General features: G+C 42.0%; 1 protein-coding gene across 3 annotated transcripts; it reads left to right on the top strand.

The window, feature by feature from the left end:
* The first annotated feature begins 197 nt into the window (after nt 1-197).
* Nucleotides 198-23,061, top strand: epg5 (ectopic P-granules autophagy protein 5 homolog (C. elegans)). 3 transcript variants are annotated; one of them, XM_006784789.2, is made up of 46 exons: nt 198-360; nt 701-888; nt 2,789-3,445; nt 3,548-3,808; nt 3,890-4,088; nt 4,174-4,313; nt 4,414-4,521; nt 4,616-4,689; nt 4,856-4,964; nt 6,560-6,674; nt 6,754-6,904; nt 7,025-7,186; nt 7,283-7,440; nt 7,717-7,868; nt 7,988-8,128; nt 8,248-8,412; nt 8,496-8,618; nt 8,711-8,973; nt 9,993-10,133; nt 10,234-10,378; nt 10,925-11,122; nt 11,294-11,401; nt 11,503-11,625; nt 11,795-11,961; nt 12,055-12,288; nt 12,414-12,537; nt 12,632-12,776; nt 13,158-13,329; nt 13,427-13,589; nt 13,696-13,838; nt 13,969-14,125; nt 14,377-14,571; nt 14,668-14,881; nt 15,356-15,543; nt 15,700-15,907; nt 16,032-16,107; nt 16,553-16,656; nt 16,782-16,957; nt 17,607-17,831; nt 17,930-18,139; nt 19,269-19,413; nt 20,041-20,283; nt 20,440-20,653; nt 20,742-20,960; nt 21,078-21,192; nt 21,279-23,061. In XM_006784789.2, the coding sequence occupies exons 2-46, from the start codon at nt 835-837 to the stop codon at nt 21,459-21,461; spliced, it is 7,767 nt and encodes a 2,588-aa protein (XP_006784852.2). In that variant the 5' UTR covers nt 198-360; nt 701-834; the 3' UTR covers nt 21,462-23,061. The 3 variants fall into 3 exon arrangements, with proteins under 3 accessions (XP_006784852.2, XP_087705220.1, XP_087705219.1); XM_087849094.1 differs by having other exon boundaries at nt 2,789-3,439; XM_087849093.1 differs by lacking the exon at nt 198-360 and adding an exon at nt 384-572.
* Nucleotides 23,062-23,845: the final 784 nt, after the last annotated feature.

A 23,845-nucleotide genomic window follows, 5' to 3' on the forward strand; every position in this document is an offset into this window, starting at 1 on the left:
GTCACAGCAGATTTTTCTTTATCGTGTAGAAAAACAGTTAAATGTGTAACTTCTTTACACTGACAGAAAGGGGAGTTTCACTGGTCGGGCCGCGATGTAAAATGAGTTTGACACCCGTCACTAAAGTATGAACATTTGACAGAAAATCGTCTTTGCCTTTTAGGTTTGGCCCATCTGCTACTCCGTAGAGAGGTGGAGCAGTCACGTGATCAGAGATTTTGATCGAGGAGTTCCTGGAACAAACAAAACAAACAGCAACCTGGCAGCGGACGTGGCTGTCATTGCGTCTCACTCTCTGGGACGAGTGGAAATTTGATTTCTTATTATGTGAGCAGCAGCACGGAAAACCGAGAGCCGCTGGTAAATAAACAACTCAATAGAAACACCGCCTAACGGGCGAGTGGCTCGGCGTTAGCGTAGCTTAGCCTTCGTACAGTGTCACCAACTGTACCTCGTTGGGGCTTCAAGGTTTCGTTTTCCCCAAAATGTGCTGTCTGAATATTTTGTTCACGCTAGGTGGCCTGCTAATCTTGATATTCTCCGCAGATGAATCCTGTCAACGGAATATAAAAGTGTGTTTTGTTTACAGTCAGTGACTGTGTTTATCTTGTCAGCACAACCAGCCACGGTGTGCTTATCACAGGAAATACCTCGCTGTCTGTTCCAGCTAATGGTCGCCTGTTGTTTTTGGTATATTTAGATCACCTATAATGACTGCTCAGCTGATCAGCGGTTTTCAGGTGATCGGCATCATTTCCACCAGGAAACTCCTCAGTCAGCTGTTTGTGAGAGTGATCTAAAAACAGCTGATGCGGACACGAACAGACACTAAAAATGGAGGCTGTGAGACCAAAGAAGAACAAAGCAAAGGCCAGCGGAAAATCTCAGGTGATTAAACCAAGTACCTTACAGGTATTCTTTACCTTCTTCACTTTTCATGAGGGAATGAAGGGCCTTCAAAGTATAAACGTCCCAAACAGAGTGAACACCCCAGTATAATACATTTCTCTTCACATGTAGGAACAGTTGCAGGTATCCACTTTGATACAGACAGGTGACAAGAATGAAAGTATTGAAACCGTGAACCATCTAGAGAGGGGATCTGCTGCTTTCCCATGACAGTTTATAATCACTCATTATGGGCATGATTGTCATTGTAGTTTTGAGCTTTTAATGTTTGTTTTTTGTTTTTTCAAACTGTTCTTTTTCAGGTTTGATGATTGTACAGAATACATCTTAAATGAGTTTAGAAAAAATCAAGAATTAGGTACACACACTTCAGTTTATTTTAGATTTTCACTAATCCACAGAATGTCAAAATTTTACATACAGGCTCTTACATATCCAAATAATATTAGCAAATTACACCTCTACCAGACACTTTTTGTGCCTATCAACAAAGATTCAGGGATAATTCTGGCTGAATATTTGACCACTCTTCTTGGCAGAATTGGTAGAGTTCATTTAAGTTACCTAGTTTCCTGTTCTTTTAAGCTTAGTCCACAAATTTTCAGTAAGGTCAAGTTTGGGGCTTCCGGGAGCCAATTCCAGAAGCTTAATATTAACCTGCTTTATCCATTCTAAAACAAATCTGGATGTGTATTTGGGATCATTGTCCATTTGGAACACCCAGCATTATCCAAGTTTCAGCCATCTAGCTGAAACTTGGATAATGCTGAAACTTCATCTAAAATCAAAGTTGAAGTATTTTGAAGTGGTCCTCCTTCATTATTCCATCCAATTTGTGCAATGTACCAGTACCACTGGCAGCAAAACAGCCCCAGAGCATGATGCTACCCCCACAAGACTTGACAGTTGATACAGTGTTCTTCAGCTCGAAAGCTTCACCTTGACTTCTCCAAACATACCTCTTGTCATGTTGTTCAAATAAGTCAATTTTGTCTCATCTTACTTTAAAACCAGAGAGCATTTGGCCTCTTCGTGTAGGCAGCTACAAATTTCAGTTGATCTTGAAGGTGTCGATTTTAGAACAGGAGCTTCTTTCTTGGTCGGCAACCTCGCAATGACAATGTAAAACTCACTTCACTGTGGACAGTGACACTAGTGTTCTAACACTTTCCCATTCATGGCAGAGCCACGTGAGTTTTGGTGGTTCCTGGGTTGTTGCTGAACATGCAATTTCCTGCCATATGAGGGTAAAACAAATCACAAAGCAAAGAGGAACTATCAGTTATAGTCAGTAAGTATAGTAACCCCATCCATGGAACCAGAGAGGTTCAGTAAATTGGTTTGATTATTTTGTAAATGATGTGAGTCATATGCTGTGGTTTTTTGCAGTGGCCAGGTCTCATCTCTGTTAAACCTTGTTGGGAGATTTTAAACTGAAAACTGAAATATTAGACACTCTGCCCTAGTCACCAAAACACCACACGGGTAGCTATCCTATGAAAATACAGCTTGATCCCTGCTTGATCCTCCCAGAGACTTGGAGCGTGTACCAATGCAAGTTGAAGCTGTTGTGAAGGCACTTTGTTTTTCCTTTTTTTTTTCTTTCAGTCTGTACTTTTATTCTTTAGAGATTGATAATAAATCAAATGACTTGCAAAACACATACATTTAACATACCAATATCATCCAAACAACAAAAATATCCGTGATTACAAATGCAGATGATTTTTTTGGCACATTCATAACAGTGTTTGTTCTGTACTCACATGACTATGGTCACATGTAAAAAGCTGTTACACAAACTTGGTTGTCCTCCAAGGAGAAATTGATGCGTCATTGTTGATTTTTTTCTTTTTTCTTTTTCTTTTTTTGCACACAGCTGGTCAGGAAGCAGAAGCAGGCAGAGGAAGACAAAAGAGCCCCAGCTCCCTCAGCTGTACCTGAGGCCTCCACTTCTGACTTCACTGAGATCCCCCTGAGTCTGCCCTATCAGGAAAAGGAGAAGGAGGAGAATAAGATAGACACTGTTCAGAGTCCTGAAGCCACAGCACAGTCATCAGACCTGCCCTCTGAGAAGCAACAGGCAGAAAACACAGCATCATTGCTGAGTAAGACTCTACAGCCAAGTCTGAACTCTTCAACAGTGACATCACAGGTCACAGTGCAAGAGTCCAAAAAGGAGGAAGAGGGGGCTGATGTGCAGGAAGCTCAGGGGGCTGGGCTTAAAATTGTGCCACAAACCACTGAGCTTGAAAAGGATGAACAGTCATGGAATCAGCTGTGTGTTTTAACTCAGTTTGAAGCTTCAAATGTCCCAAGTGCCCCAGCACTGTATCCGTCTCTTCCTACACTAGAAGAAGCTTCAGTGATACAGTTCTGTGGGGAAGCTGTGGAAACATGTGGAAAGGAACCTGCAGTTTTGGCACTTCCTGAGCAGGAATCTTCTCCTCCAAGTTTGCGGCCTTTGGAGTCCGTGGCCGACCTTTCTCGGAGCAAACTCTACCCAGAATTACCCAAAACAGCTTTAGAGGTTCAGGTGATCTAATGTACCATGAGATCAAATTTATTGCTAATGCTAAGTATTATTTACAATAAAATGGTCTGTATTACTGTATTATTCAATCTTTTTGCTCTGTAGCCGTTCTCACTGGAGCAGCTGAGTGTTTGGGAGCCAGGCGGAGGGTTGCGAGCATGGCTGGAGGGGGTTGAGGTTTGTGCAGCACAGTTTTGTGCTCTGGCGCGGCAGGAGAAACACGAACTGACTGAACTGTTGCAGAACTACTGGCGCTGCCGCAGACAGCTGACCCAGTCGCACACACAGCTTCACACACAGTCATCTGAGTGCAAAAGCACACAGAATCGTCTGTGGAGCTTCAGAGATGAACAGCTCACACTTCAGGTGTGTTTTACAAAACATCTATAGTACAGAAAGATCAAATGTCCCACTATTGCATTCGCACTTATAATTTCTATCCTACAGGGTGTGTGTGCAGATCAGACAAAGGTATGTGGGTATCACCGCTTCCAGCAGGCAGAGTTTAGTGAGAGTGTGCAGGCTGAGCTGAGAAGACTGTTTGAAGCTTGCAGTGAGCTGCTCCATCAAAAGGTCGTGCTGCATGCGTACACCGCTCTGCTGTCACGTCTGCAGGTGGAATCATACCTGTACAGTCTTATAAAAGGTGGGAAGAATTATTTTACCTGTACTTCTGATATTACTAGTGTAAAATGTATGTGTTACATCAGTTTTGTCTGTTGCTGTCTCAGATTTTCAGTTAGATGGCCAAACACAGCCGTGTTCTCTCCAACCTCTGAAAGAGGCCATCAGCGTCCTGTTTAGTTTCACACGAAGAGTCCTTGATGACACACAGTTCCAGTCAGACATCCATCACTGGCTTGAGAGATTGGTATACACACAAACCCCAAACCATTTTTCAAATTTACTGCCCCAGTGGTCAAGGCAATTTGTTGTTGCAATCCTTCATGTATTCCTGGTCTATTCTCCAGGTCGCCGTCCTGCTGCATGTTGGAGGGTCAGGGGAGCACCTGTACCTCCTGTGCCATCTTCTGTGCTGTCCTGCTGGGGTGGGAAAGTGGGCTGCACACTTCCTTCGGGTTCGTTAGGAACACACGCCTGTCATTTATCATTTTATCACGTCAATTGCTATACATACAGAGGAGTAGAGTTCTTCTTTATTATCTTACCCAGATCCAAGTTTGGGGGAACACCTCTGGAGTTCAGCAATTTATGCAAGCTCTGGCCATTCTAATGTCACCTGCCAGGTAAAAATGCAAGTCTCTACATGAGTTTCTTCTTTTCACCCTCTGACTGTGAGCTATACACTGCAAATTATGCTTTTGGCTTTCATGAGAATCCACATCATCTTTTTAAGGGCCAACAGTCTAAGATCTCAGAATGTGTAGCTTTTTTTTGCTTGTTTTGACTCAGACATCGTGCAGAGTTCCTGGGCCACATGAAGCCGTGTGAGAGCCAGAGCTCAGGTGCTTCGGGACAAGAATCTGGCAACTGGACCTTAGTGGATGAAGGTGGAGAGGAGGTATGTTTATTAATGTAACAATTTCATTTTGAAGAAAGAGGCACAGTTCACTTCTTTTTGCAATAAACAACAACAGTGAATCATTTAAAGTACGAGGTGCAAGTTAACCATTTCAGATGTACATTTGTACCATAGAAATTGTAAACATGACATGGCAATAAAAAGAAAATAGTTTTAAATTTAAAAAAAAAAAAGTTTTTTTTTAATTTAACTTCTCATGCAGTATTGTTAGCTTATTTGTGAAAATAAAATTATTATTATTATATAAAATATCATTCAGAAGCAGCTGTAAATAAATGTAGGTACATTAACTCCTCACTGACTATTGTCTGCCCCGTAGATGGTTCCTTGGTGCCCTCTAGGTGAAATGTGGCCAGTTTTGGTGCATACATGCTTACAAAATAAGAGAAAGAAAGTTCATCCTCTTTTTTTTTTAAGGTTTTATGTATCAGAACACACAAAAAAATTTACAGGAAGTCAGCAGGTCTTAAAATTAGCACTCTTGTTCAGATGTAGCTCTACAAACCTCAGCCATCCTGCTCTTTTTTTAGAGAGGAAACGCTTTCCTCCGTGAACACTCCATGCCTGTTCAGTCTTCTCGTTGTACTGTCATGAACTTTCTTACTGAATAATGGATTTCTTTTCCCAGGTTAATTAGTAGAAACAAGTCCTTTTTTTTTCTTTTCTTTTTTTTTTTTTAATCAATGCTGACGTCTTACCTCCTTGACATTGTGTTAACACACCTGAACGCTCCAGACCAGCTAACTGCCAGAACTTCTGTTTTTATAAAGGTGCTCATACTTGCCGATGATCAGTTAATCAATTGCATTTGATTAGCAGCACCTGACTGCTACTTACCCTTTCAATACCTGTGGAAGCAGTGAGGGTCTACTTGATATTTTTAGACACTGCTTCTCCATTTTAGCTTTGGTTTTGTTAAATAAACAATGACATGGTGTAGTGGGTCATCTGAGGTTGTATTTATCTTATTTTAGGACCTGCTAAGCAACAGGTCTTAAAATCAGATACATTTTCTATTATGTTTATTGGAAATAACCAATAAGTTTTTAAGAAGTATCAAAATGTTATAGTCTCTGAAAATAGGGTCTCTTTTTCTTGTTTTCTTTCACCAGTTATGATGCAGGCGGTAATAGATTTTCAGTCTGCTTGTTTGTAAAGAAGAGCTGTCACAGATTGTAAATTTGTAGAGAGTGCTTTTTAAAACAAAATGTTCTGGTCTGTCTTCTGATCTTGAGTCACATCAATGATCTACGGAGAAGTTGTGCTAAATGAACACCTATGACCATTTAAATATCAGTCTGCTGGCTTAAAACCACAACTGCTGCCAGTACTAATGTGTTGCCTAGGAACTGTGGTGTTTTCAAAGCTTTTAAAAGTCACATTATTTTAAAAAACACATTTGTGATTATTTTTCAACATGTTATTACTGTGTACTGTTAAAAAAAAGCAAGTAGCTTCTGCTTTATATTTTGCCAAAAAAACAAAAATTAAAAAATGCCAGTCGTAGCATATTGCAAATACACGCAACATGTAGTAAGTCGGCCCCTAACGACATTGTTGTCTTCTGTGTTTAGGATGAGGACCCAGAAACCAGCTGGTTGCTACTATGTGAGGAAGATCTGATTTTATTGATTACCCAGTTCCCCTTCCAGCAGCTCTACTCATACATGCTTGGGATGAGCAAGCAGGGTAAGAGAGTCAGTCTGACCCATCTGTCTGTTAGTTTGTTTGACTCACGGTGTGAACTAACAGGTGCGTCTGTCCCCAGGTGTGTATGAGCCCCAGGCCTGCTCCAGTCAGAAGATGATGCGGGTGTTTGCTTTCGCTTCCTCGCTCATTGAAATTCTCGCTCTCGGTCTACAAACCTATAACAGATCCCGATACAGACAGCTAGTCAAACGAATAGGGCACATCATACGGTCAGTTCGCCAAGCACATAAGCAGCTTCTATGTCCTGACACTTCTCAGGCCATATCACAAAGTCAGAGGATGCATTAATAAAATGTTATGTTTGGCTTTTCTTTTCTGCTCTCCCCCAGAATGACAGTTTGCTATGTGAGTGATCACTGGGCCCAGTACGTGAGTGTGACTGATGCCGCTGGATCTAGCTCTCAAGTACACTCTCTGTCTTTGGAAAAACTGCAGATAGAATATGATCATCTTTTCCTCCGAGCTGTTTTACATGTACTCAGAAACAAAAGGTGAGGAGTTAGCCTCAAGTTTCCATTTTAACTGGGAGCAATTTACTTTACAGACTTTGATATTTGATATTTATTTTGTGTGTTCATCCTCTACAGGCTGGGCATTTGGTTGTTTATGTCTGAGATGCCATATGGGACTTTGTCCAGCTCCATGCTCTGGAAGATCCTTTATGTTATGCAGAGCGCAGAGACTGCAGGGCTAGAAACACTCAGCACAGCTGGTGACACATACTCCTGCATTCAGGCTCTCAGAGGTACAATTAAACACACATAAGATACACAAAATTTTAGCTTTCACATCCTTAAAACTTGTCTGTTGAATATGTTAATGCACAGAAGTGTCCACTCAGTTTCATCATCATATTAAAAAGGAACTTTTTAAAATATCCCAAAAACATTCAATTTGAGCTTTGAACAAACTTGTTAAACTCATTTTCTATTGTGCTTCTTTCCTGGATCTAAAGTTACATCATGTCGGTCTTCTTAGTCTGGAGTTGTCATTGTGATTTTATTTTTTCTCTCGGATACAGACCCACAGCATCAGGCGAGTTTTGAACAGTGGCTGTGTGAGGTGAACAGCTCTGACGGCATCTCGCTCCTCACTGCATTAGCACAAATGGCGACACCCACTCAGCGCTCTGACTCACAATTCATCACCACTATAACTCTCCTGATTTACCAGGTAGGGGGGGCTAATTTTTCTGAAACTAGTATCAACTTTGTAACACAACACAATTCATCATCCCTGATTAGGATCTGTACTGTCTCCACCTGACATCCATTTCCTCATTTTTGCTTCAGGTCTCTTATGTGAGCGTGTCCACCAGAGAAACCTACTCCAAGGTGGGGAGGGAGTTACTGGCTGCTATAGCAGCAGCCCACCCATATGTTATCTCGGTGCTCCTTGAGAGACTGAGGGACACCATACAGACTGTGGGAATGGTTGGTATTGTGATTTCATATTAAAGGTTTTAGCTGTACATCGTTTTTAGTCATCAAATGTTTAATTTGATCCATGTGACACTCGTGTGTTTTTATTTGCACGTTTCGTGTGTGTGTAGGTGGCTTTGTACTTGTGTAAAGAGCTGCCTCTGAGTCTTTGGCAGCCGCAGCAAGAAGAAATATGCGTGATTGGAGCGTGGCTCCTTCAGCATCCTCTGTCAGCTGTAGAGAACCGGCTGGCCTGTGTCATCCTTGAGGGTCTGAACTGGGGGTTCAACACTCAGGTAGAGAGGATGTCTTAGACTCCTGACAGTGCATTCGTGAGTTTGTCACTACCAACCTTCACTAACCTTGTTTCCTTATGTAGGATGGCTCTTTGTTCCTGCCTTCAATTCTCCACAATGAGGTGGCACTGCTGGTTGCTGAAGCCTATCAGAAGTACCTTACAGACAAACCATACAGTGGGCTCATATCAGAGGGAATCAAACAGGTGACACATTTACACTTGCCTCACATCTGCTGAAGTCTTTAATGCTTATTTCTGCATTACACATCATTCTCTCTCTTTCTATCTCCTTTCAGGTCTCTTACCTTGCAAGTGTCCTTCGTTTGGGCGTATCTCCTGAAGCATCCTTTAGTCAGTGGGCATGGCAGCTGCTGCTGAGGCTGAAGCTTCATGGCAATTCTCAGAACCCTAAAGGAGCCTGGGTGGTCCCTGCTTTGGCATCCAACCCACCTCCAGAGCTTACGCACTCTCCTAGCATGCACTCTGTTCTGAGGGCTGTAAAAGCAGGCATACCGATTGGATGCTACCTGTCCATTGCAATGACAACCGTGGGACATAGGTTTGTATTCACACACTAGGAGAACATTTACGGCTGACTTACACATTGTGAAGGATTGAACTGGTTAGAGATGGGTGTAGTTTTTGGAAAACTCAGCCTTGTTTTACCCAAGAAAGGCAAAAACAATTTGAAAATAGATTAGATTAGATAAAACTTTATTAATCCCTCGGGTGGGTTCCTCTGGGAAATTTGTTTTCCAAAAAGCACAGCACCGACAGAAGTTACAGAGTTAAGAATATTATATATATATATATATATATATATATATATATATATATATATACACACATATATAAATACAAAGACATATATAGATAAAATATACAAAGGGGATAAATAGAATAAATAGGAATAAAAATAAAAATAAAAATACAAGTGAATTGCACATTTCAAATATGGAGTCTATTGCACTGCTGATTATTAACAAAAAGTATTGCACAAAAGGTAATTGCACAGTGAAGTGGAGAGGCACTACAGCTTAGTTGTTCCCCCCTCCTTTGTCCTCCTGTTTCCCCTCCCTCTTCCCTCCAGAGAGGAGTTAAACAGTTTGATGGCGTGTGGGACAAAGGAGTTTTTAAGTCTGTTGGTTCTTGTCTTTGGGAGAAGCAACCTGTCACTGAACAGACTCCTCTGGTTGTTTATGGCCGTGTGCAGAGGATGCCCAGCATTGTCCATAATGTCCAGCAGTTTCTTTAGTGTCCTTTTCTCTGCCACTGACACCAGAGTGTCCAGCTTCATGCCAACCACAGAGCCAGCCTTCCTGATCAGTTTTTCCCCTGCCCCTCTCTAAATAATACAAAATACGATAAAATAATTTAACACAATTTGATATACAACATTAATTAATGAATTAATGTTGCAAATAGAACTCTTGCTTTTCAGCAAAAGTGTATCAGGGGCTAATATAGCTACAGTATATTATGTAAGGTGTAGATGCGCGAGGTTTCTAACTTTAGTTGTATGGCAATCACATGTATAAGTTGAATAATCTTGTGTGGATTTTGTCTTTATTTTTTCAGCCTGGAACATTTCTGTACTGATGGTGTTGGCTTGTTGAAAAGTCTGATTCAGTCTCGCCATCTGAGAGCTGCTGTGCATCTGTTAGATAACATCCTACCCCCAACCTATCCTCTTAGCTACTACCTGCTCAACAACGCTCAGTAAGAAACAGGCATCCTTCGTAACACATGTAAAATCTGCAGCTAACTCGAGCACTGACTTTATTCCGACATCTCTTGTCTTGCTCTTTGTTAATGGCAGGTTTGTAAGCTGTATTCAGTTGTTCTTGCAGTACGACAGCGTGTGTCCTCAGGGCATGACGCAGCAGGTCACGCATCGAGTGGCGCCACTTCTCACTGGAACCAGTTATGGAGACAACGTCCGTCTGCTGAACAGTGTCATTCAGGTGCATGGTGAAACTTTTGTGCATGTTGTGTGCAAGATTCCTGAATTTATATGAGAAACGATGGAAAAAAAAAATATGGAAAAGAAGCAGATTTTAATTATTGTGTGTCTGGGAAAATGCAATAATGTGCATTTATTTTTTGTTGTTTAAATTACTATGAAACAGTAATTAAATTACCAAGTATTTTCCTCACCCTCGACATAGCTGCCCCTCTCTAAGCCTTTTCTAGAGGTTTCTTCCTGTTAAAAGGGAGTTTTTTCCTTCCCACTGTCACCAAATATTGCTCATAGGGGGTCATCTGATTGTTAGGGTTTTCTCTCTATTATTATAGGGTCGACACCTTATAATATAAAGCACCTTGAGCTGACTGTGGTAGTGAATTGGCACTATATAAATAAAGTTCTATTTAATTTAATTATTCGGGGTAGTTGAACAAATTTTGAGGCAGCTAAACCCTGTTAGAAGGGTTTTTACATTTAAACACACTCAATAATTCAGTCCTTATTACTTTGGGACTCATTACTCATTTTCTAATTCATCTTTCAGAGTCATGTGGTAGAAAGTTCGAAACCAGGCCTTGTTGGAGCTGCAGCAGTTCTGGAGTTTTGGGTGGGAATTCTGACTCAACAGAACTTGTGGTACCGAGACAAAACAGTCCTGTTCCTCATGGATCAGATCTGCTGCGCTGCCTTCACTTACCACCAGGAGGAATGTGTCCAAAAACTCCTGTACCAGCAACATAAGGTATTTACAAAGTGATGTTTGATTTGCATGATTAAGCAACCTCTGAACTTCACATTAATATTTAATGAGACACAAACCAAACAGACCGGGAATAAGGTGAGGAAAGCTAATTAGCAGCAATGTTTGGGCGGAGTTCTGTTTTTTTTTTACTCTTTTTCATACTTTCTGCAGACTGCTTTGGGTTATCATGGAGACCGGGGTCTGCTCTCTTCTCTGGTTGGCTGGATTTCTGGAAATGCCACACCCTCCTTCATCGAGGGCCAATCTTTGAGTGCTGAGGTGAGAAACAACAAGGCAACAGCCGCATGTGTAAATACAATTGATCATATTAGTAGAATTCTCCATCCTCACTGGCCTGTTAACATTTATGTTTTCTTTAGATCTGGTTTGCCTGGATGGTGCTGAATATGGAGGGTGTGTTTGAGGAAGATTCTCAGCTGAGGCGTTGTGTTGAGCATGAACTCCTGTCAGAGCTTAATATCTCCCCCGAACAAGCCTTAAAGGTAGACAGTTTATCAGTAATAGGTTCATTATCTCATCACATGATGTGACATTTGCAAAACTAAAGAGCAGAAATATCATAGAAAGTACTTAGGATCCTGGTCTACTGCTGTTCAATGATTTGGATGTTGTGTTTAGATGATGTTAACAATATTTCTGTTTCTGAGCCAGAAGGCTCAACAGAGGCTTAAGTTGCCGGTAGCCCCGTCTCTGCAGAGGCTTCAGGTATATCGTTGGGCATATCAGGCCGCAGCTACACCACCTGATCACCCCCTCCTACCCCTGATCTGGCAGAAATTCCTGCAGCTCTACCTTAGACAGCCTGGACCTGAGTACGGGTATGATAAACATGCTCATGTGTTATGATCCCCAGTCAAAGAAAGCAGAGAATAGGCAGAATCTGTATCTATCTGTCCATGTCTCTCTAACAGGCTGGCTGCAGGAGGATGTATCGGCAAGAGGTTCTTCCAGGCCTCTTCCCAGGCTGCTTTCCTCCGAGATCTGAGGCAGAGAATACAGGAAGTGTCTGACTTCCACCACGCTGCCAGTCAGGCCCTCCGGGTACTCCCACCGAACACACCCTCATCAGACCAGGGTGACGAAACCCCCAATAATCCCGGACCACCTTACCTCACTTCTCCTCAGCTACATACAGAACTGGTCAGGTATGGTGCTGATCCTGACACAGAGCTTTTATAAAATCTTTCTTATTTTTTGTTCAAAGATCATTTCCTATATTCCAGGCTATGGCAGGCTCTAAATTCTCAGCTGCTTGTTTGTTTGTCTACAGGTTGTTTGGAGTATTTTCTGTGTGGCTGGATGACGAGACTCTGCAGAAGCAAGAAGTGTATCTTCCCTCTCTTCCTCCAGAGTATGAACCACACAGACTGGCACAGGTCATGCAGCGGCATCAGGTGAGTATATATTTTTTTTAATATATATGTTACAATATATTATCCATTTATTAATTGTTTTTGTTTTGTGTTGTTTTTTGGGGGGTTTTTGTAGGAACTTTGGCTGGAATATGTGGACCAGGAGCGTCTACAATATGATCAGAGGGAAGTTTTGTCTCTTTGGAAGAAGGTGCAGAGTGAGCCAACATTCCTCCAGACTCAAACCTCTGGTTTCACTGACTACACCAGCCTCAGCAATGGTACGGAGCCAAGCTTTATAGCCAAACGATTAAGCAGGGGTTAATTTGAAAAAAAAAAAAAAATACAGATACCAAAAATGCAATTCTGTAAGAAGTTTATATACTGTGTGTCAGCTTCAGAACAATAAATAATATATTTTCACAGGAGACATTTTCACTTTTTATTTGTTAGTGTTTTTCCTGCTATTACATGTCAGAAACTCTCCTGTAATAAAGAATTGTTCTCTTGTTGATTTAATTCCCTTTTCTCCTTTATCTTTGAGACCAAAATTATGTAGACCAACTGTACACACGTGTATTTGTTTCACTTTTCATATGTGCCACAATCTACTTCTACTTCCAAATCTAAAAATGCTTGCATTTGATATTGTCTTAATTCAGCAAGGGAGCGTATCCTGTCCAATCTGCAGAAACATCCAGTTCCCCGTTTAGCTCCTGAACTGCATAAGCTGAAGTCACCAGTACCTGAAGTGCCTACCGCCTGTCTCACTGACTGTAAAGCTGCCTGTAAACTGTTAGAGCAGGACCTCAGCATTTTGCAAGATCAAGCCAGGTATGTGTAAATCATAAAATAAAAGTTTTTATTTTGAATTATCTATAAACATAAACAAGCCGCATGCAGATTCCCAAATAATTTATCTTGGCACCAGGATTGCTGTAGCACGTGAAGCCCAGCAGGTGGCAATGGAGCAGGAGCTGCTGGAGAGCCTTCCTTTACTGTTTAAGAACCGACCAGAGCAAGTCACCATGACCCTGGAGTGTAAAGGGAAGAGTGGACAGCCATGCCAAGGAGCTGCAAACATCACTGTCACAGTAAGACCTCTCACACTGCAGGCTAGCCACGTTTTAAGTTACAGCTTTGGTATGTTTTATTAATCTATGTGTGTGTGTGTCTGTGTGTGTGTGTGTAAATTTGTAGTGTGAGCATGTGCAGAAGCAGGAGGCAGTGCAGACTCAGATAACATCACTGCGCAGGGACATCAAAAAGCTTCAAACCGATGCTATGGCTCCACCACCTGAAATCCTGGCCCAGGCTGCCGTTCACACTGAAAACTTCATCACGTCAGTACAATCAGATTTTATATCATTCATATGAAGATGCATTATATAATGTATAGAATTTTCCATTTGACATATATGAAGGTAGATGGGGAATGTGTTGACTCACGTGCACCTTGTTTCATGGTCTTAGGGCTTTGGTGAATATGCACAAAGCACAAAAATCTCCTGCAGTCCAGAAAGTTGGTGTGTCTGCTTTTTACAAGGTGGTCTCCTTTGTATGTGAGGACACGCTCCGTCATCCACCAACTCGTCAGTACCTGTCTTCATGTGTGGAGGTACTGGGACAGGTGTGTATATGCTCTAACAAATACATGCACATATTGCAGAGTAGCAGTGTTTTTATTTATTGTTGTGTGGAATATATAATTCCAAAAATGGGTATTTGAGCCAGCTGGAGTACTAGAGAAATAACCCTAACCACCTTGAATAGAGGGCATAAAGCATTATTGTGTACATAAAGAACACACATCATAGATATGTTGGATGGATTTGCTGCGATTAACTACTCAAATTCAAGTGTATTTAATTTTGTGTGTAGGTATTTGTCCAGGGAAATGCAGAGGAGTGTGGCCGTGTCCTAAAGACTATCCTGGAGCAGCGGCGGCTTTGCCCTCTCATTTCCCCCTTCTTCACTCCCAACGCAGCGCCCAGTCAGCTGGTGTTTCTCTACCAAGACGTCGTGACATCGCTGTCCCTCGACAGCGCCGATGTCGTTTTCATGCTGCTCACTAAGGTTAGTCCACATGCAAGTGGAATGGAGAAATGGGATGTATACACCTCAAACCACGTGCCAGTTGCAATGTCCACTTCTGACTCTTTTCCCCTGCAGTTTGATTTGTCTCAGTGGCTGAATGAAGCCCATCCCGTGTTTTCGGAGAGGACACGTTTGCTGGAATTAGTCCATGGAGCTCTCTGCGTCTGCGGCCGAGACCCCGAGCCTGAGTTTCTCACACCTTTTCACCTTTTCACCAAACACTGGACCTGGCTTTTACGGCATCATTTCCCCGACCATTACAGCGATTGCCTTCGCCTCCTCATGACCAGTGAGTTGATCTGTTCTGAAGTGATAAATTGCGATTACCCTCAATTTTTTTTTGTCATTTCTTTCCCTTCAGTGTAGTAAAGAATTAAAATTTCCTTAAGAGACATCTTTCTTGGACTCTTATATTAAACAGCCATTTTTCCCTTCTTGCACATCACGTTAGACCCTGACTGCTATTTATTTTAGAAAATGAATCTAAGAAAATGCATTAATCTTCCTGAAAGGATGCAAGTTACGATTAAACTGATTAATGAAAAATGAAGTCAGTTCATTTTGAACAACAGATGAAAATTTATTGTCCGTGTCAGTGAGTGATTCATCATTGTTTGGCTTTTGTTTTTCTGGTTTTTGTTAAGAGATTATTCCAAATGGAGCCGCTGATGTCAGCTGTGATTACAGAACTAATCAAGAATAATCAGTTTGGGTGTTTTGTTGGGAACTTCTTCAACAGAAGGATTTTTTTTAACCTCCTCAGGCTCATCCAACCAGCTGCTCAGTCCGGAGTGCTGGAAAGTGACTCTGCGAGTGCTTGGCTGTTTACCTCCATCTCGCAGCACCAAGGGCAAAGCTGAAGCAGCTGTGTGCAGCACTGAAGTCTCCACCCGTGGTGTCGCACCCCCAGCCTCCACCTACAGGTCCCCCATCACCCTCTCTCCTCAGCAGGTAGTCTTGGCGTTGTAAATATGTGATTCACATCTCTATTAAGAGTCAGCATGCTGCGTGTTAAGCCGAAGTTTCTTGCGAAAATGCTAGTTTGTGTTTTTGTTCAGTTTTATGACGCTTAAATCTTCGTTTTTGTATTTTATTTGTTGCTGACAGGTGGATGAGACAGTCGATTGGCTGAGTGACTACTTTTTACGAAGTCGTCTCAGTAAGACGGACCTCCGCAGCTTCGGCCTCTATTCTTCCTGGACTCCCTACATCGAGGACGTTGTTTCCTTCTGGGACCATTTGATCAGTTGCCTCATCAATGTGCAGCTCAACAGCTGCGCCCGAGAGTCAGTGGGCAGCAGCAAAATAATGAAAGGTAGCTGCAGATTATTAGCTTACATTCATGTCAAACATCTGATCATTTATAGAGTTTAACTTCTAGTTTTGTGCATATCGGTTGTAATGCATCATTTTGAAAAAGAAATATGGCACTCTCACAGCTCTGCAGGACCTGCACAGTAAGACTGTGAAGTTATTTAAGCCATGGATCTTTCCTGTGGACGCTGGCGAGGGCGGGTAAGTGTCTCACATCTCAGACAGGAACAAAGATCTGCTATCAGTTAGCAAGAGTTAAAACAGATGTGAGCATAGATAGAGCAAATTTTAGACAGGGTAGTTATATAAGCTGATCTTTCTTAGTTTTCTTAGTTTCTTTTCACAGGGCAGTCATTAAAGGTTATAGTCATTACTTAACTGAATTGAATCTTTCAAACCTCTGAATCACTCTACACATTACCCAGAATAAAGCACTTCTGTAGCATTGTTCAGAAAAAAAGGATGCATTAATTATTTATTGAATGGCACACAAGAACGTCAATAAAGTATGTCCTTTACATCTCATTGTCATTAATAGAAGGGACCTGATCGGTGAATTTGCAGTTTGATTCTAATTTTAGAGGACAAACCAAGAGTAACAGCAAATTATGGACAAATAATCTCAATAACTGCATCTTTATCTCAGTAACATCAAGTGTTACCCCTGGCTGGAGACGGATGCGAGTGCAGCAGGATGTATGGTTGGCCTCTACATTCAGATCACTGACCTGCTTCATCACAAGTTCAGAGGCAAGTATGCATAAGTAACAGTTTAAGCTGCAGTGATCTTTGTCGTCTGTGCTGTAATAACACGGAGAAGCTAGAACCATAAAGGATGTGTTTACTTACACGTTGTGTGCGTGTTTATGTTGCAGATCGTCTGCTGCCTGGTCAGAGGGGTGCTCTGTGGCTGTGTATGATGCAGTACTGTGAGAGCTGTACCTCACCACGCACACCGGAGTACCTGCTCTACCTGTATCACACACACCTACGCAGCCTGCCCTGGAGACACCTGCACCCTGACACTAAGCTCATGGAGCAACTCTTCAGTGTGAGATACTTTGCCCCTAGACCCCTAACACCTCACACTGATTTAGACATGTATGTCACAGGGAAGCTTGTTAACCTGAGACCATGATCCTTGGCCCCAGCTTCTATTAGTAGCCTGCACTTACAGAAATACAGTCACAGCTCCTTGTTCTTGGAAAAAAGCTGTGTCTCAAGGCCCCTATCAATCAATTTTTGAAGGCTATCCTGTGGAATCTATTAGCATAGATAGGATACTTGAATTCATAATAATAAAGGTCTGATTTAAAGATTGAAAATAATGCATGCTTATCTGTGAACACTGAAGAGTAGCAGAAATTGATATTGGAAGCATGAAGAAGGTTACCAAGCAACCTATTACATTATTCAAGCTAATATATTAAACTTTAAACACTTTTGATATGTGTGCATCATTATGGGGTTTAATACTCCTACTACTGAGATGTTTAATGATTTATCATAAATAAATGCATCAGTGTATTGATATTTACACTGTTATAGCTACTTTCACAGTAACAGGAGCCTAAAATGTGCATTTTATATTTACCTTGCATTAAGTAGATGTTGTAACTGATACTTTGAATACAGTCCAAAGCAAAAGGGTTTGATGTGTTTGGCGCTTTTTCGATTACTTGCGCTTCTTGTGCCTACAGGTGGAGAGAGGAAGTCCCAAGAGCTGCTTCCTGTTTATGGGAGAAGTGTTATGTGAAGTTAACTGGGTCAGCGTCCTGAGTGACCACTTACAAACACCTCCCGGCTCCACAACATATCCAGCTGTGTCAGAAATGGCCACACAGAAAGAGTCCCACACTATGTTGGTATACCTGCTCCACATGCTCGTTTTTCTGGCAAAGGAGGAACAACTCCTGAGTCAGCAGGTGAGTTCAGGCTAGTGTGGTATCGCATCAGAATCAAGAATCAGACCTGTTTCCTTTTTTCAGTCATTTCTTCTTTTTTTTTCCTATTTAACCTCCAGGACTCACCTCTGTTCAGTCTGCTGGTTCAGTCCACATCTCTACCCTGGCACAAACTGGACCTGTCCTCGTACCAGAGCATTCTGGGATACTTCAGCACCCACTACCCTCCCTCTTTGCTTCTCAGTGCTGATTCTGCACCTCAGCTGCTGCTGAAATCACTCCGTAGTGCTGCTGGGCTCCACCCCTGCCCCGGTGAAGCTCCACACCAGGTGAGACGTTACAATCCTGTTTGTTTTCTGCATCAGATTTGTTAAGGTGCCGTAAATCTCTTAAGGCAGGCTAAACCAGCAAATGGATTACTCTGAGAACGTTTCAACTCTTGCTTTTGACTTGATCAAACCAATGACAGAAAATTATAAAATATAATTATTAGAATAGTATTATGCTGTATAAAATATATGGCTTGTGTTGAAGAATATAGGAATTTTTGAACAACTTCTATTTCTGTCAGCATCTCGAGTTCACTAAACTGGCATGCCTGCTATAAAAGTGCAAGGTTTGGAACATACACATGAAACTTAACCTTAAGCAGTTGCAGCTTTCAGGGAACTCGGGATGTAAGTCAGAGCCTTGGTCTGGGGCAGATTGACAGGAAAACTCGCGTGTTTCATGGCAGAGCTCCTTGACCCAGAATCCTACCACAGAGCCACTGTGCTGTCCATAACACTCAATCTGTGTAGTTGCTTTAGATGTATGTTTGCAGTACGACATTTTATACATCATCTGATATTTTTCCCAAAATATCCAGTGTCCAAAAAAATATATTGGCAAGCTCTGTACAATCCTTCTAACTTTACATACGACTGTTTCAGGATCTAGCAGAAATACGTGGCAAAAGCTGTGAAACAAAGAATACATTTAACATAAAGCATGAAGCACATAAAGCACTGTAAATGTAAAACAGACATATTTTACTTATTATCTACAAGGTTTTCCTCTCACAGTAAGGAGCAATAAACAGTTCCTCACTAGTCTAAAAAATAGTCTGGTTTTTGACAAAATGCGATCGTTTACTTCCATTTATTGTGGGCTTGGTAATTTGGGGCTTTTAACAATTTTCTTTAAACAGTTATTTTCCAAGGGTGGAATGATTGTACAGCATCTTTAATAACTTAAAAAAAAAACAAGAATAGGAGTTAATGATGTAAAATAATCACGTCCATTTTCGGCCTGAATTCATTTAAAGTGTTTCATCTGTTTTAGCAGTCAGGAACCTTTAGTTTACCGAAAACTGATATATATTTTATAGTCAACAGTATAACAACAAATAAAAAAAGACGAAAAAACCCTACAATTTCTTTTGTTTTGTTTTTTTATTTTTTTTGTTTTTCATATCAGGAAGAGACGCTAAAGGCTGGAGCCTACATTTGCTGGTGTGTGCAATCTCTGGTGACTCTGGAGCAAGGAGGCAGCATCACCCTCACCAGCCTGGAGGCTCAACTGGAAACACTTTTGGAGAGTATCATAACCTTCAACCCACCAGGTGAATTGTCCTCACCATTTTGCTAATCAAAATCTTCAACCATCAGTAAAAACTTCTATAACAGAGATGTCAAAATCATTTTACGTGGTGGGCCACATATACAGCCCACTTTGATCCTAAGTGGGCCAGACCAGTGAAAGTTTAACTGAGCATTTAATCTCTCAAAAATCTAAATATAATATAATAAATATAATAAATGTAATTGTAAGAAATAAATGTGTGAGTTTCAGTAAAAGAAAGAAAGAGTCTGTTAGCTCGCAGAAAATATCCCTTTGCTTTTTACTCTGAAGCTTTTTTATTAAAGCAGGACTTTCTATTGTAAAGAATTGTTAAAAACAAACAAACAAACAAAACAGGAACCTTTCTGTGATTTTAATTGGGTTGTTTTTTTTTTATTGTATTGCTTAATTACTTTGGTGTAGTATGATTGGTCATGGGGGAGGTCTTTATCAGTAGGAGAAGCTGCTAAACTTATAAAAATACAGTTAAAAGTCCAAACTGCATGCCCTCCTTTTTTTCAAAGCTGGGCCGAATTGGAGTCCTTGCCAGGCCAATTCTGGCCCTGGGCCTTATGTTTGACACTCCATTTCTACAGCCTTATTTCTACTCCTTCCTGTTCCCTTTCAGAGGTGGATTTGGAGCAGAGGCACATGGCGTTCTGCAGTCTCTTCAGTGATGCTTTGGCTTTGCTCAACGGCGTGGGCGTCTCAACAGGCGAGGCACTCGCTGCCCATGTCATTACCTGGCTGGACAGGAAAGGGAGAGGCTTTCCAACTCTTCCCCTTCTCACAGCCTGCTCCCGTTGCCTTGCATCAGTGCGACACATGACACGCATCATGGAGGCATGCATTACAGGGTACTTCAACCATGGTAAGTAACAGTTTAGGGTATGCGGCCCTTTACTTCAGTTCTACCATTTCCCCTGAAAGTTGGTTTAGTCCTTTTCTTTTCAAAACATTTGAAGAGAACGAGAGGATGTCCGAAAATTGACTAATCTTTTTTTCCACATCGGTGATTTCAATTCAGCCGAGGAAGAGTCTGTAAGGTGGGGACCTGTGTTGGCATCGCTGCAGGTGCCCGAGCTCACGGTAGATGACTTCCTTTCTGAGAGCCAATCAGGAGGCAGTTTCCTGACGCTCTACGCCTTTATTCTGCAGCGTCTCAACAGTGAATACACAGCAGCCAATGAGAGGAGGACTCTGGCTCTAATTAACACTTGGACCAATCAGGTCTTTCCCAGGTTTGTCCCTTTCACTCGCTCTTGCGTAGCATGTAGCGTTTGTCCTCTGTGAGCTGTAAACATATGAACATGTTTCATTTGTCTCTAGCGGTCCGGCTGATGAAGCCAAGCTGTTTCTGTGGTGGCACAAATCCTTGAATCTTTCAGCGGAGCAGCTGCAGCCACAGGCAGGCTTGACTGAAGTATCAGGTGTGGTCTTGGGCCTGATGAGGTTTCAAACTAGGCTGCTTCAACTGGGAGAAGAAAGACTGAACTCTGGCCTGCTCGGAGCTATAGGCCTTGGAAAAAGGTCTCCTGTCTCTAATAGGTGAGCTGGCTTGCACATTAGTAAATCAAAACACCTGTAGTCCATAAATAGTAAAAAATGTGTAAAACAAATTTACAAATGTTCATAACCTAACTGTTTATGTATACAATGCTTTAGGTTCAGGGTGGTGGTACGCAGTCTGTCAGCTTTTCTGTCCATTCAAGTGCCATCAGAGAGCGAGCTTCGACTTCAACCCACCACTGACTTGCAGCTCTCTGCAAAAGCACAGCAAGTATGCAAAAACCTGAAGTGTTTCATTTTCTAGTTTGTAATTATCACCTAAAAATAACTTCTTTTTTTCCTTTCCGATGGTTTCAGATGTTGGGGACGCTGGAAGCCATGCCCAGTAATAAGCAGTACGCCGAGTTAGAGGACTCTGTGAATAAGGCTGTCCAGTTCATTCGCTACCCAGGACATTGTCTCAAAGATGGACCCCGGCTGCTGGCCCTCCTAGCTAACCTCCTATACCCCGACCTCAGATACCTGCACATTATCCGCTGACTGTGAACTCACCTTCTACCTGAGAGTAAACAATTTTTCAATAGAGTCAAAAATCCTGAAGGAGCACAAAGGTTTTAAATGATGAAGACACTTGTTCTGAATTGCCTTTTTATTGTGCCAGCGGGGGACTTGTGTGACAGAAACTTACTCATTAAAGCTGACTGAACATTTGTGAGGAACAAACCTCTTGACTGCTAGAGTACAGTGAAGGAACACAGATCCGTCAGAAGTTTAAGCAATCACGTGTGCTAATCTTTGACATTTAGGCACTTTATTTTCTTCTGATGTTCATGCCTTGTTGCTTTTTGCATAAGTTGCCTGTTGATTTTCAGCTCCATCGGTCCTGTTCTTGATTTGAGAGGATGTTGCATGTATTTATTGAAGTAGAACTCATGAATCAGAATTCAGCAGCAGGCTCTGTGGGTGTGAGTTTCACACCTGTACATGGAATCTAACAGGAAAAAAAGATGAACGGTCCACAGATTATTTAGAGGATGTTAAAGGACTCATTTAATAGACCTATAGGTTTGGTAGTACCTTCTTAAAATAGGGTGTGGGGCATACCAGGAATGCTGGTAGTTGGGGTTCATTGCTTAACCTAAGTCTTGTTTTTTGCTGCTGATGCTTGCATATCCATGATCCGCAGTCTGAAATATTTCAATCCAAGGTACTGTATACAGTAGGAGGTGATCATGTCTAGTAACAGCACATTTGCCAGTATTATGTTCATTTCCAGCCAAAAGTGCTTTCCTTGTTCTGCCAAAGAGATGTTATTTTCATCTGCTCAGCTACTTAAACCTCCTTAACCGTGATCTCTGGTTGTGTCATCAGTGTCCGTTAAGTCCAAAACTACAGTCTGGAAAAGCGAAGTACAACTTGTTTTCCTTGTAGAATTGTATGTGCAGTGTTATTCAAATTGCTAATGGTATAACGAGGTTTTAATGCTGTTGAAGCTAGAACAGAACTGGACAGCTTTCTTACTTTAATTACTCCTGTCAACTCACCACTTCTGTTGCTCTGTGCCATCTCAGTAATCATCGAGCTGCACTTCAGCAGCCTGCAGCTCGCCTTATTGCTGGTATTATGTGGTGACTGTTAATGTCAAAAGCGTTTCTTTTTTATGAGTCAGTGATCAGGAATGGGTCTGTAAGGACTGCTGCAGGAGGTGTACTCCGTAGCCAAGCAGAACAAAAGAGACATGACTGCTCAATAAAGGGAACTGAACACCTCACAGCTGGTATTTATCAATATAACGCAGCAATCTGGGACCAGATGTTGCACATGGAGCCGCTGAAAGCACAAACAGGACAGGTCCAGACAGCAATTAGAGGTACAATGCATTGTTCCGCCTCTACAACAAAACAAAGTTGTCTTTATCTTCACTTTCCGCTCATAATGCTCCCGACGGATAGACTTAAACTGCATCTTCCTCGTCAAAGAAGGCAGTTATGACAGAACCTATTGTGGACTGATTTTCATGGACAGCCACATCCTCCTGTTCTCTTCATATGGACAAAGTAACAGTACATGCCCATCACTAAAAAATTTTTGAAGAAAGTACTCTTCCCCTATAAATAGAGCCTTTAAAAAGCAGGGGGTGTTGAAAATGAGCTTTTGTGTGCATGCATACATCCAGCATTTGACACCACCACTTCTGTCTCAGAGAAAAACCTCTCTTCGGGCAACTGTGGTCTCTATGGTTACTGGAAGGGTGGAAGTGAGAGAGGAGGTGGAGAGGACGGGAGAAAAGAAGGGGAGGTGGGAGATGCTTGCAGACACTCGCCGTCTCCTCTTGGCTCTCGAAAACGGCCTTCGGCGCGTTCTGTGAAACCGTCGGTGTGTTTGTCTCTCACCGTCTAATTCGACCTTCTGTTCTCCCGTCTCTCAGCTCAGGTGGTGAAGTGCTGTGGAGTGGTCGGTACTTATGTGAAAGGGTTTGCTCTGGAAACATTAGCCTCATAAAATTTCTCCTTCCAAACCCATCCAGCGTGTCCTCCATCCCATCCGACCCGCATACACATGCACGTGCTCGGCGGGACCCGTTGCTGATATTCTTAGCAGACACATCACTGTCTGGCAGATCCCTGTGTCACCATGGAAACCCAGCATCACCCCGTTTCGGTGCACACTCAGCATCAAAGGAGCACGTGGATGAGCTCCCAGGCAGTCATCAATGGCTATTAGTTTGCAAACAAACGCACACATGGTGCACGGCAGCAGAAATGTGACTCTGTTCTCTGAAAGCTCACCAGTTATGCAAGACCTCCTGCCTGTAATGAATAAGAATAGTCGATTGTGTAACCAGTTCAGTGATTTGATACAGACAGATGCGGATCTTCACCTAACCGGATGTTGCATTGCAGTCAGCTTCAACATGTTTCAGT

This window comes from Neolamprologus brichardi, chromosome 12 (assembly GCF_056152115.1).
Source record: "Neolamprologus brichardi isolate AB-2024 chromosome 12, ASM5615211v1, whole genome shotgun sequence".
NCBI lineage: Eukaryota > Metazoa > Chordata > Actinopteri > Cichliformes > Cichlidae > Neolamprologus > Neolamprologus brichardi.

Coding starts and splice junctions, on each gene's coding strand:
- epg5 (XM_006784789.2), top strand. CDS start 835: ATGGAGGCTGTGAGACCAAAGAAGAACAAAGCAAAGGCCAGCGGAAAA. Junction 8,974..9,992: donor ATGACAACCGTGGGACATAG/GTTTGTATTCAC, acceptor TTATTTTTTCAG/CCTGGAACATTTCTGTACTG. Junction 19,414..20,040: donor CATAACCTTCAACCCACCAG/GTGAATTGTCCT, acceptor GTTCCCTTTCAG/AGGTGGATTTGGAGCAGAGG.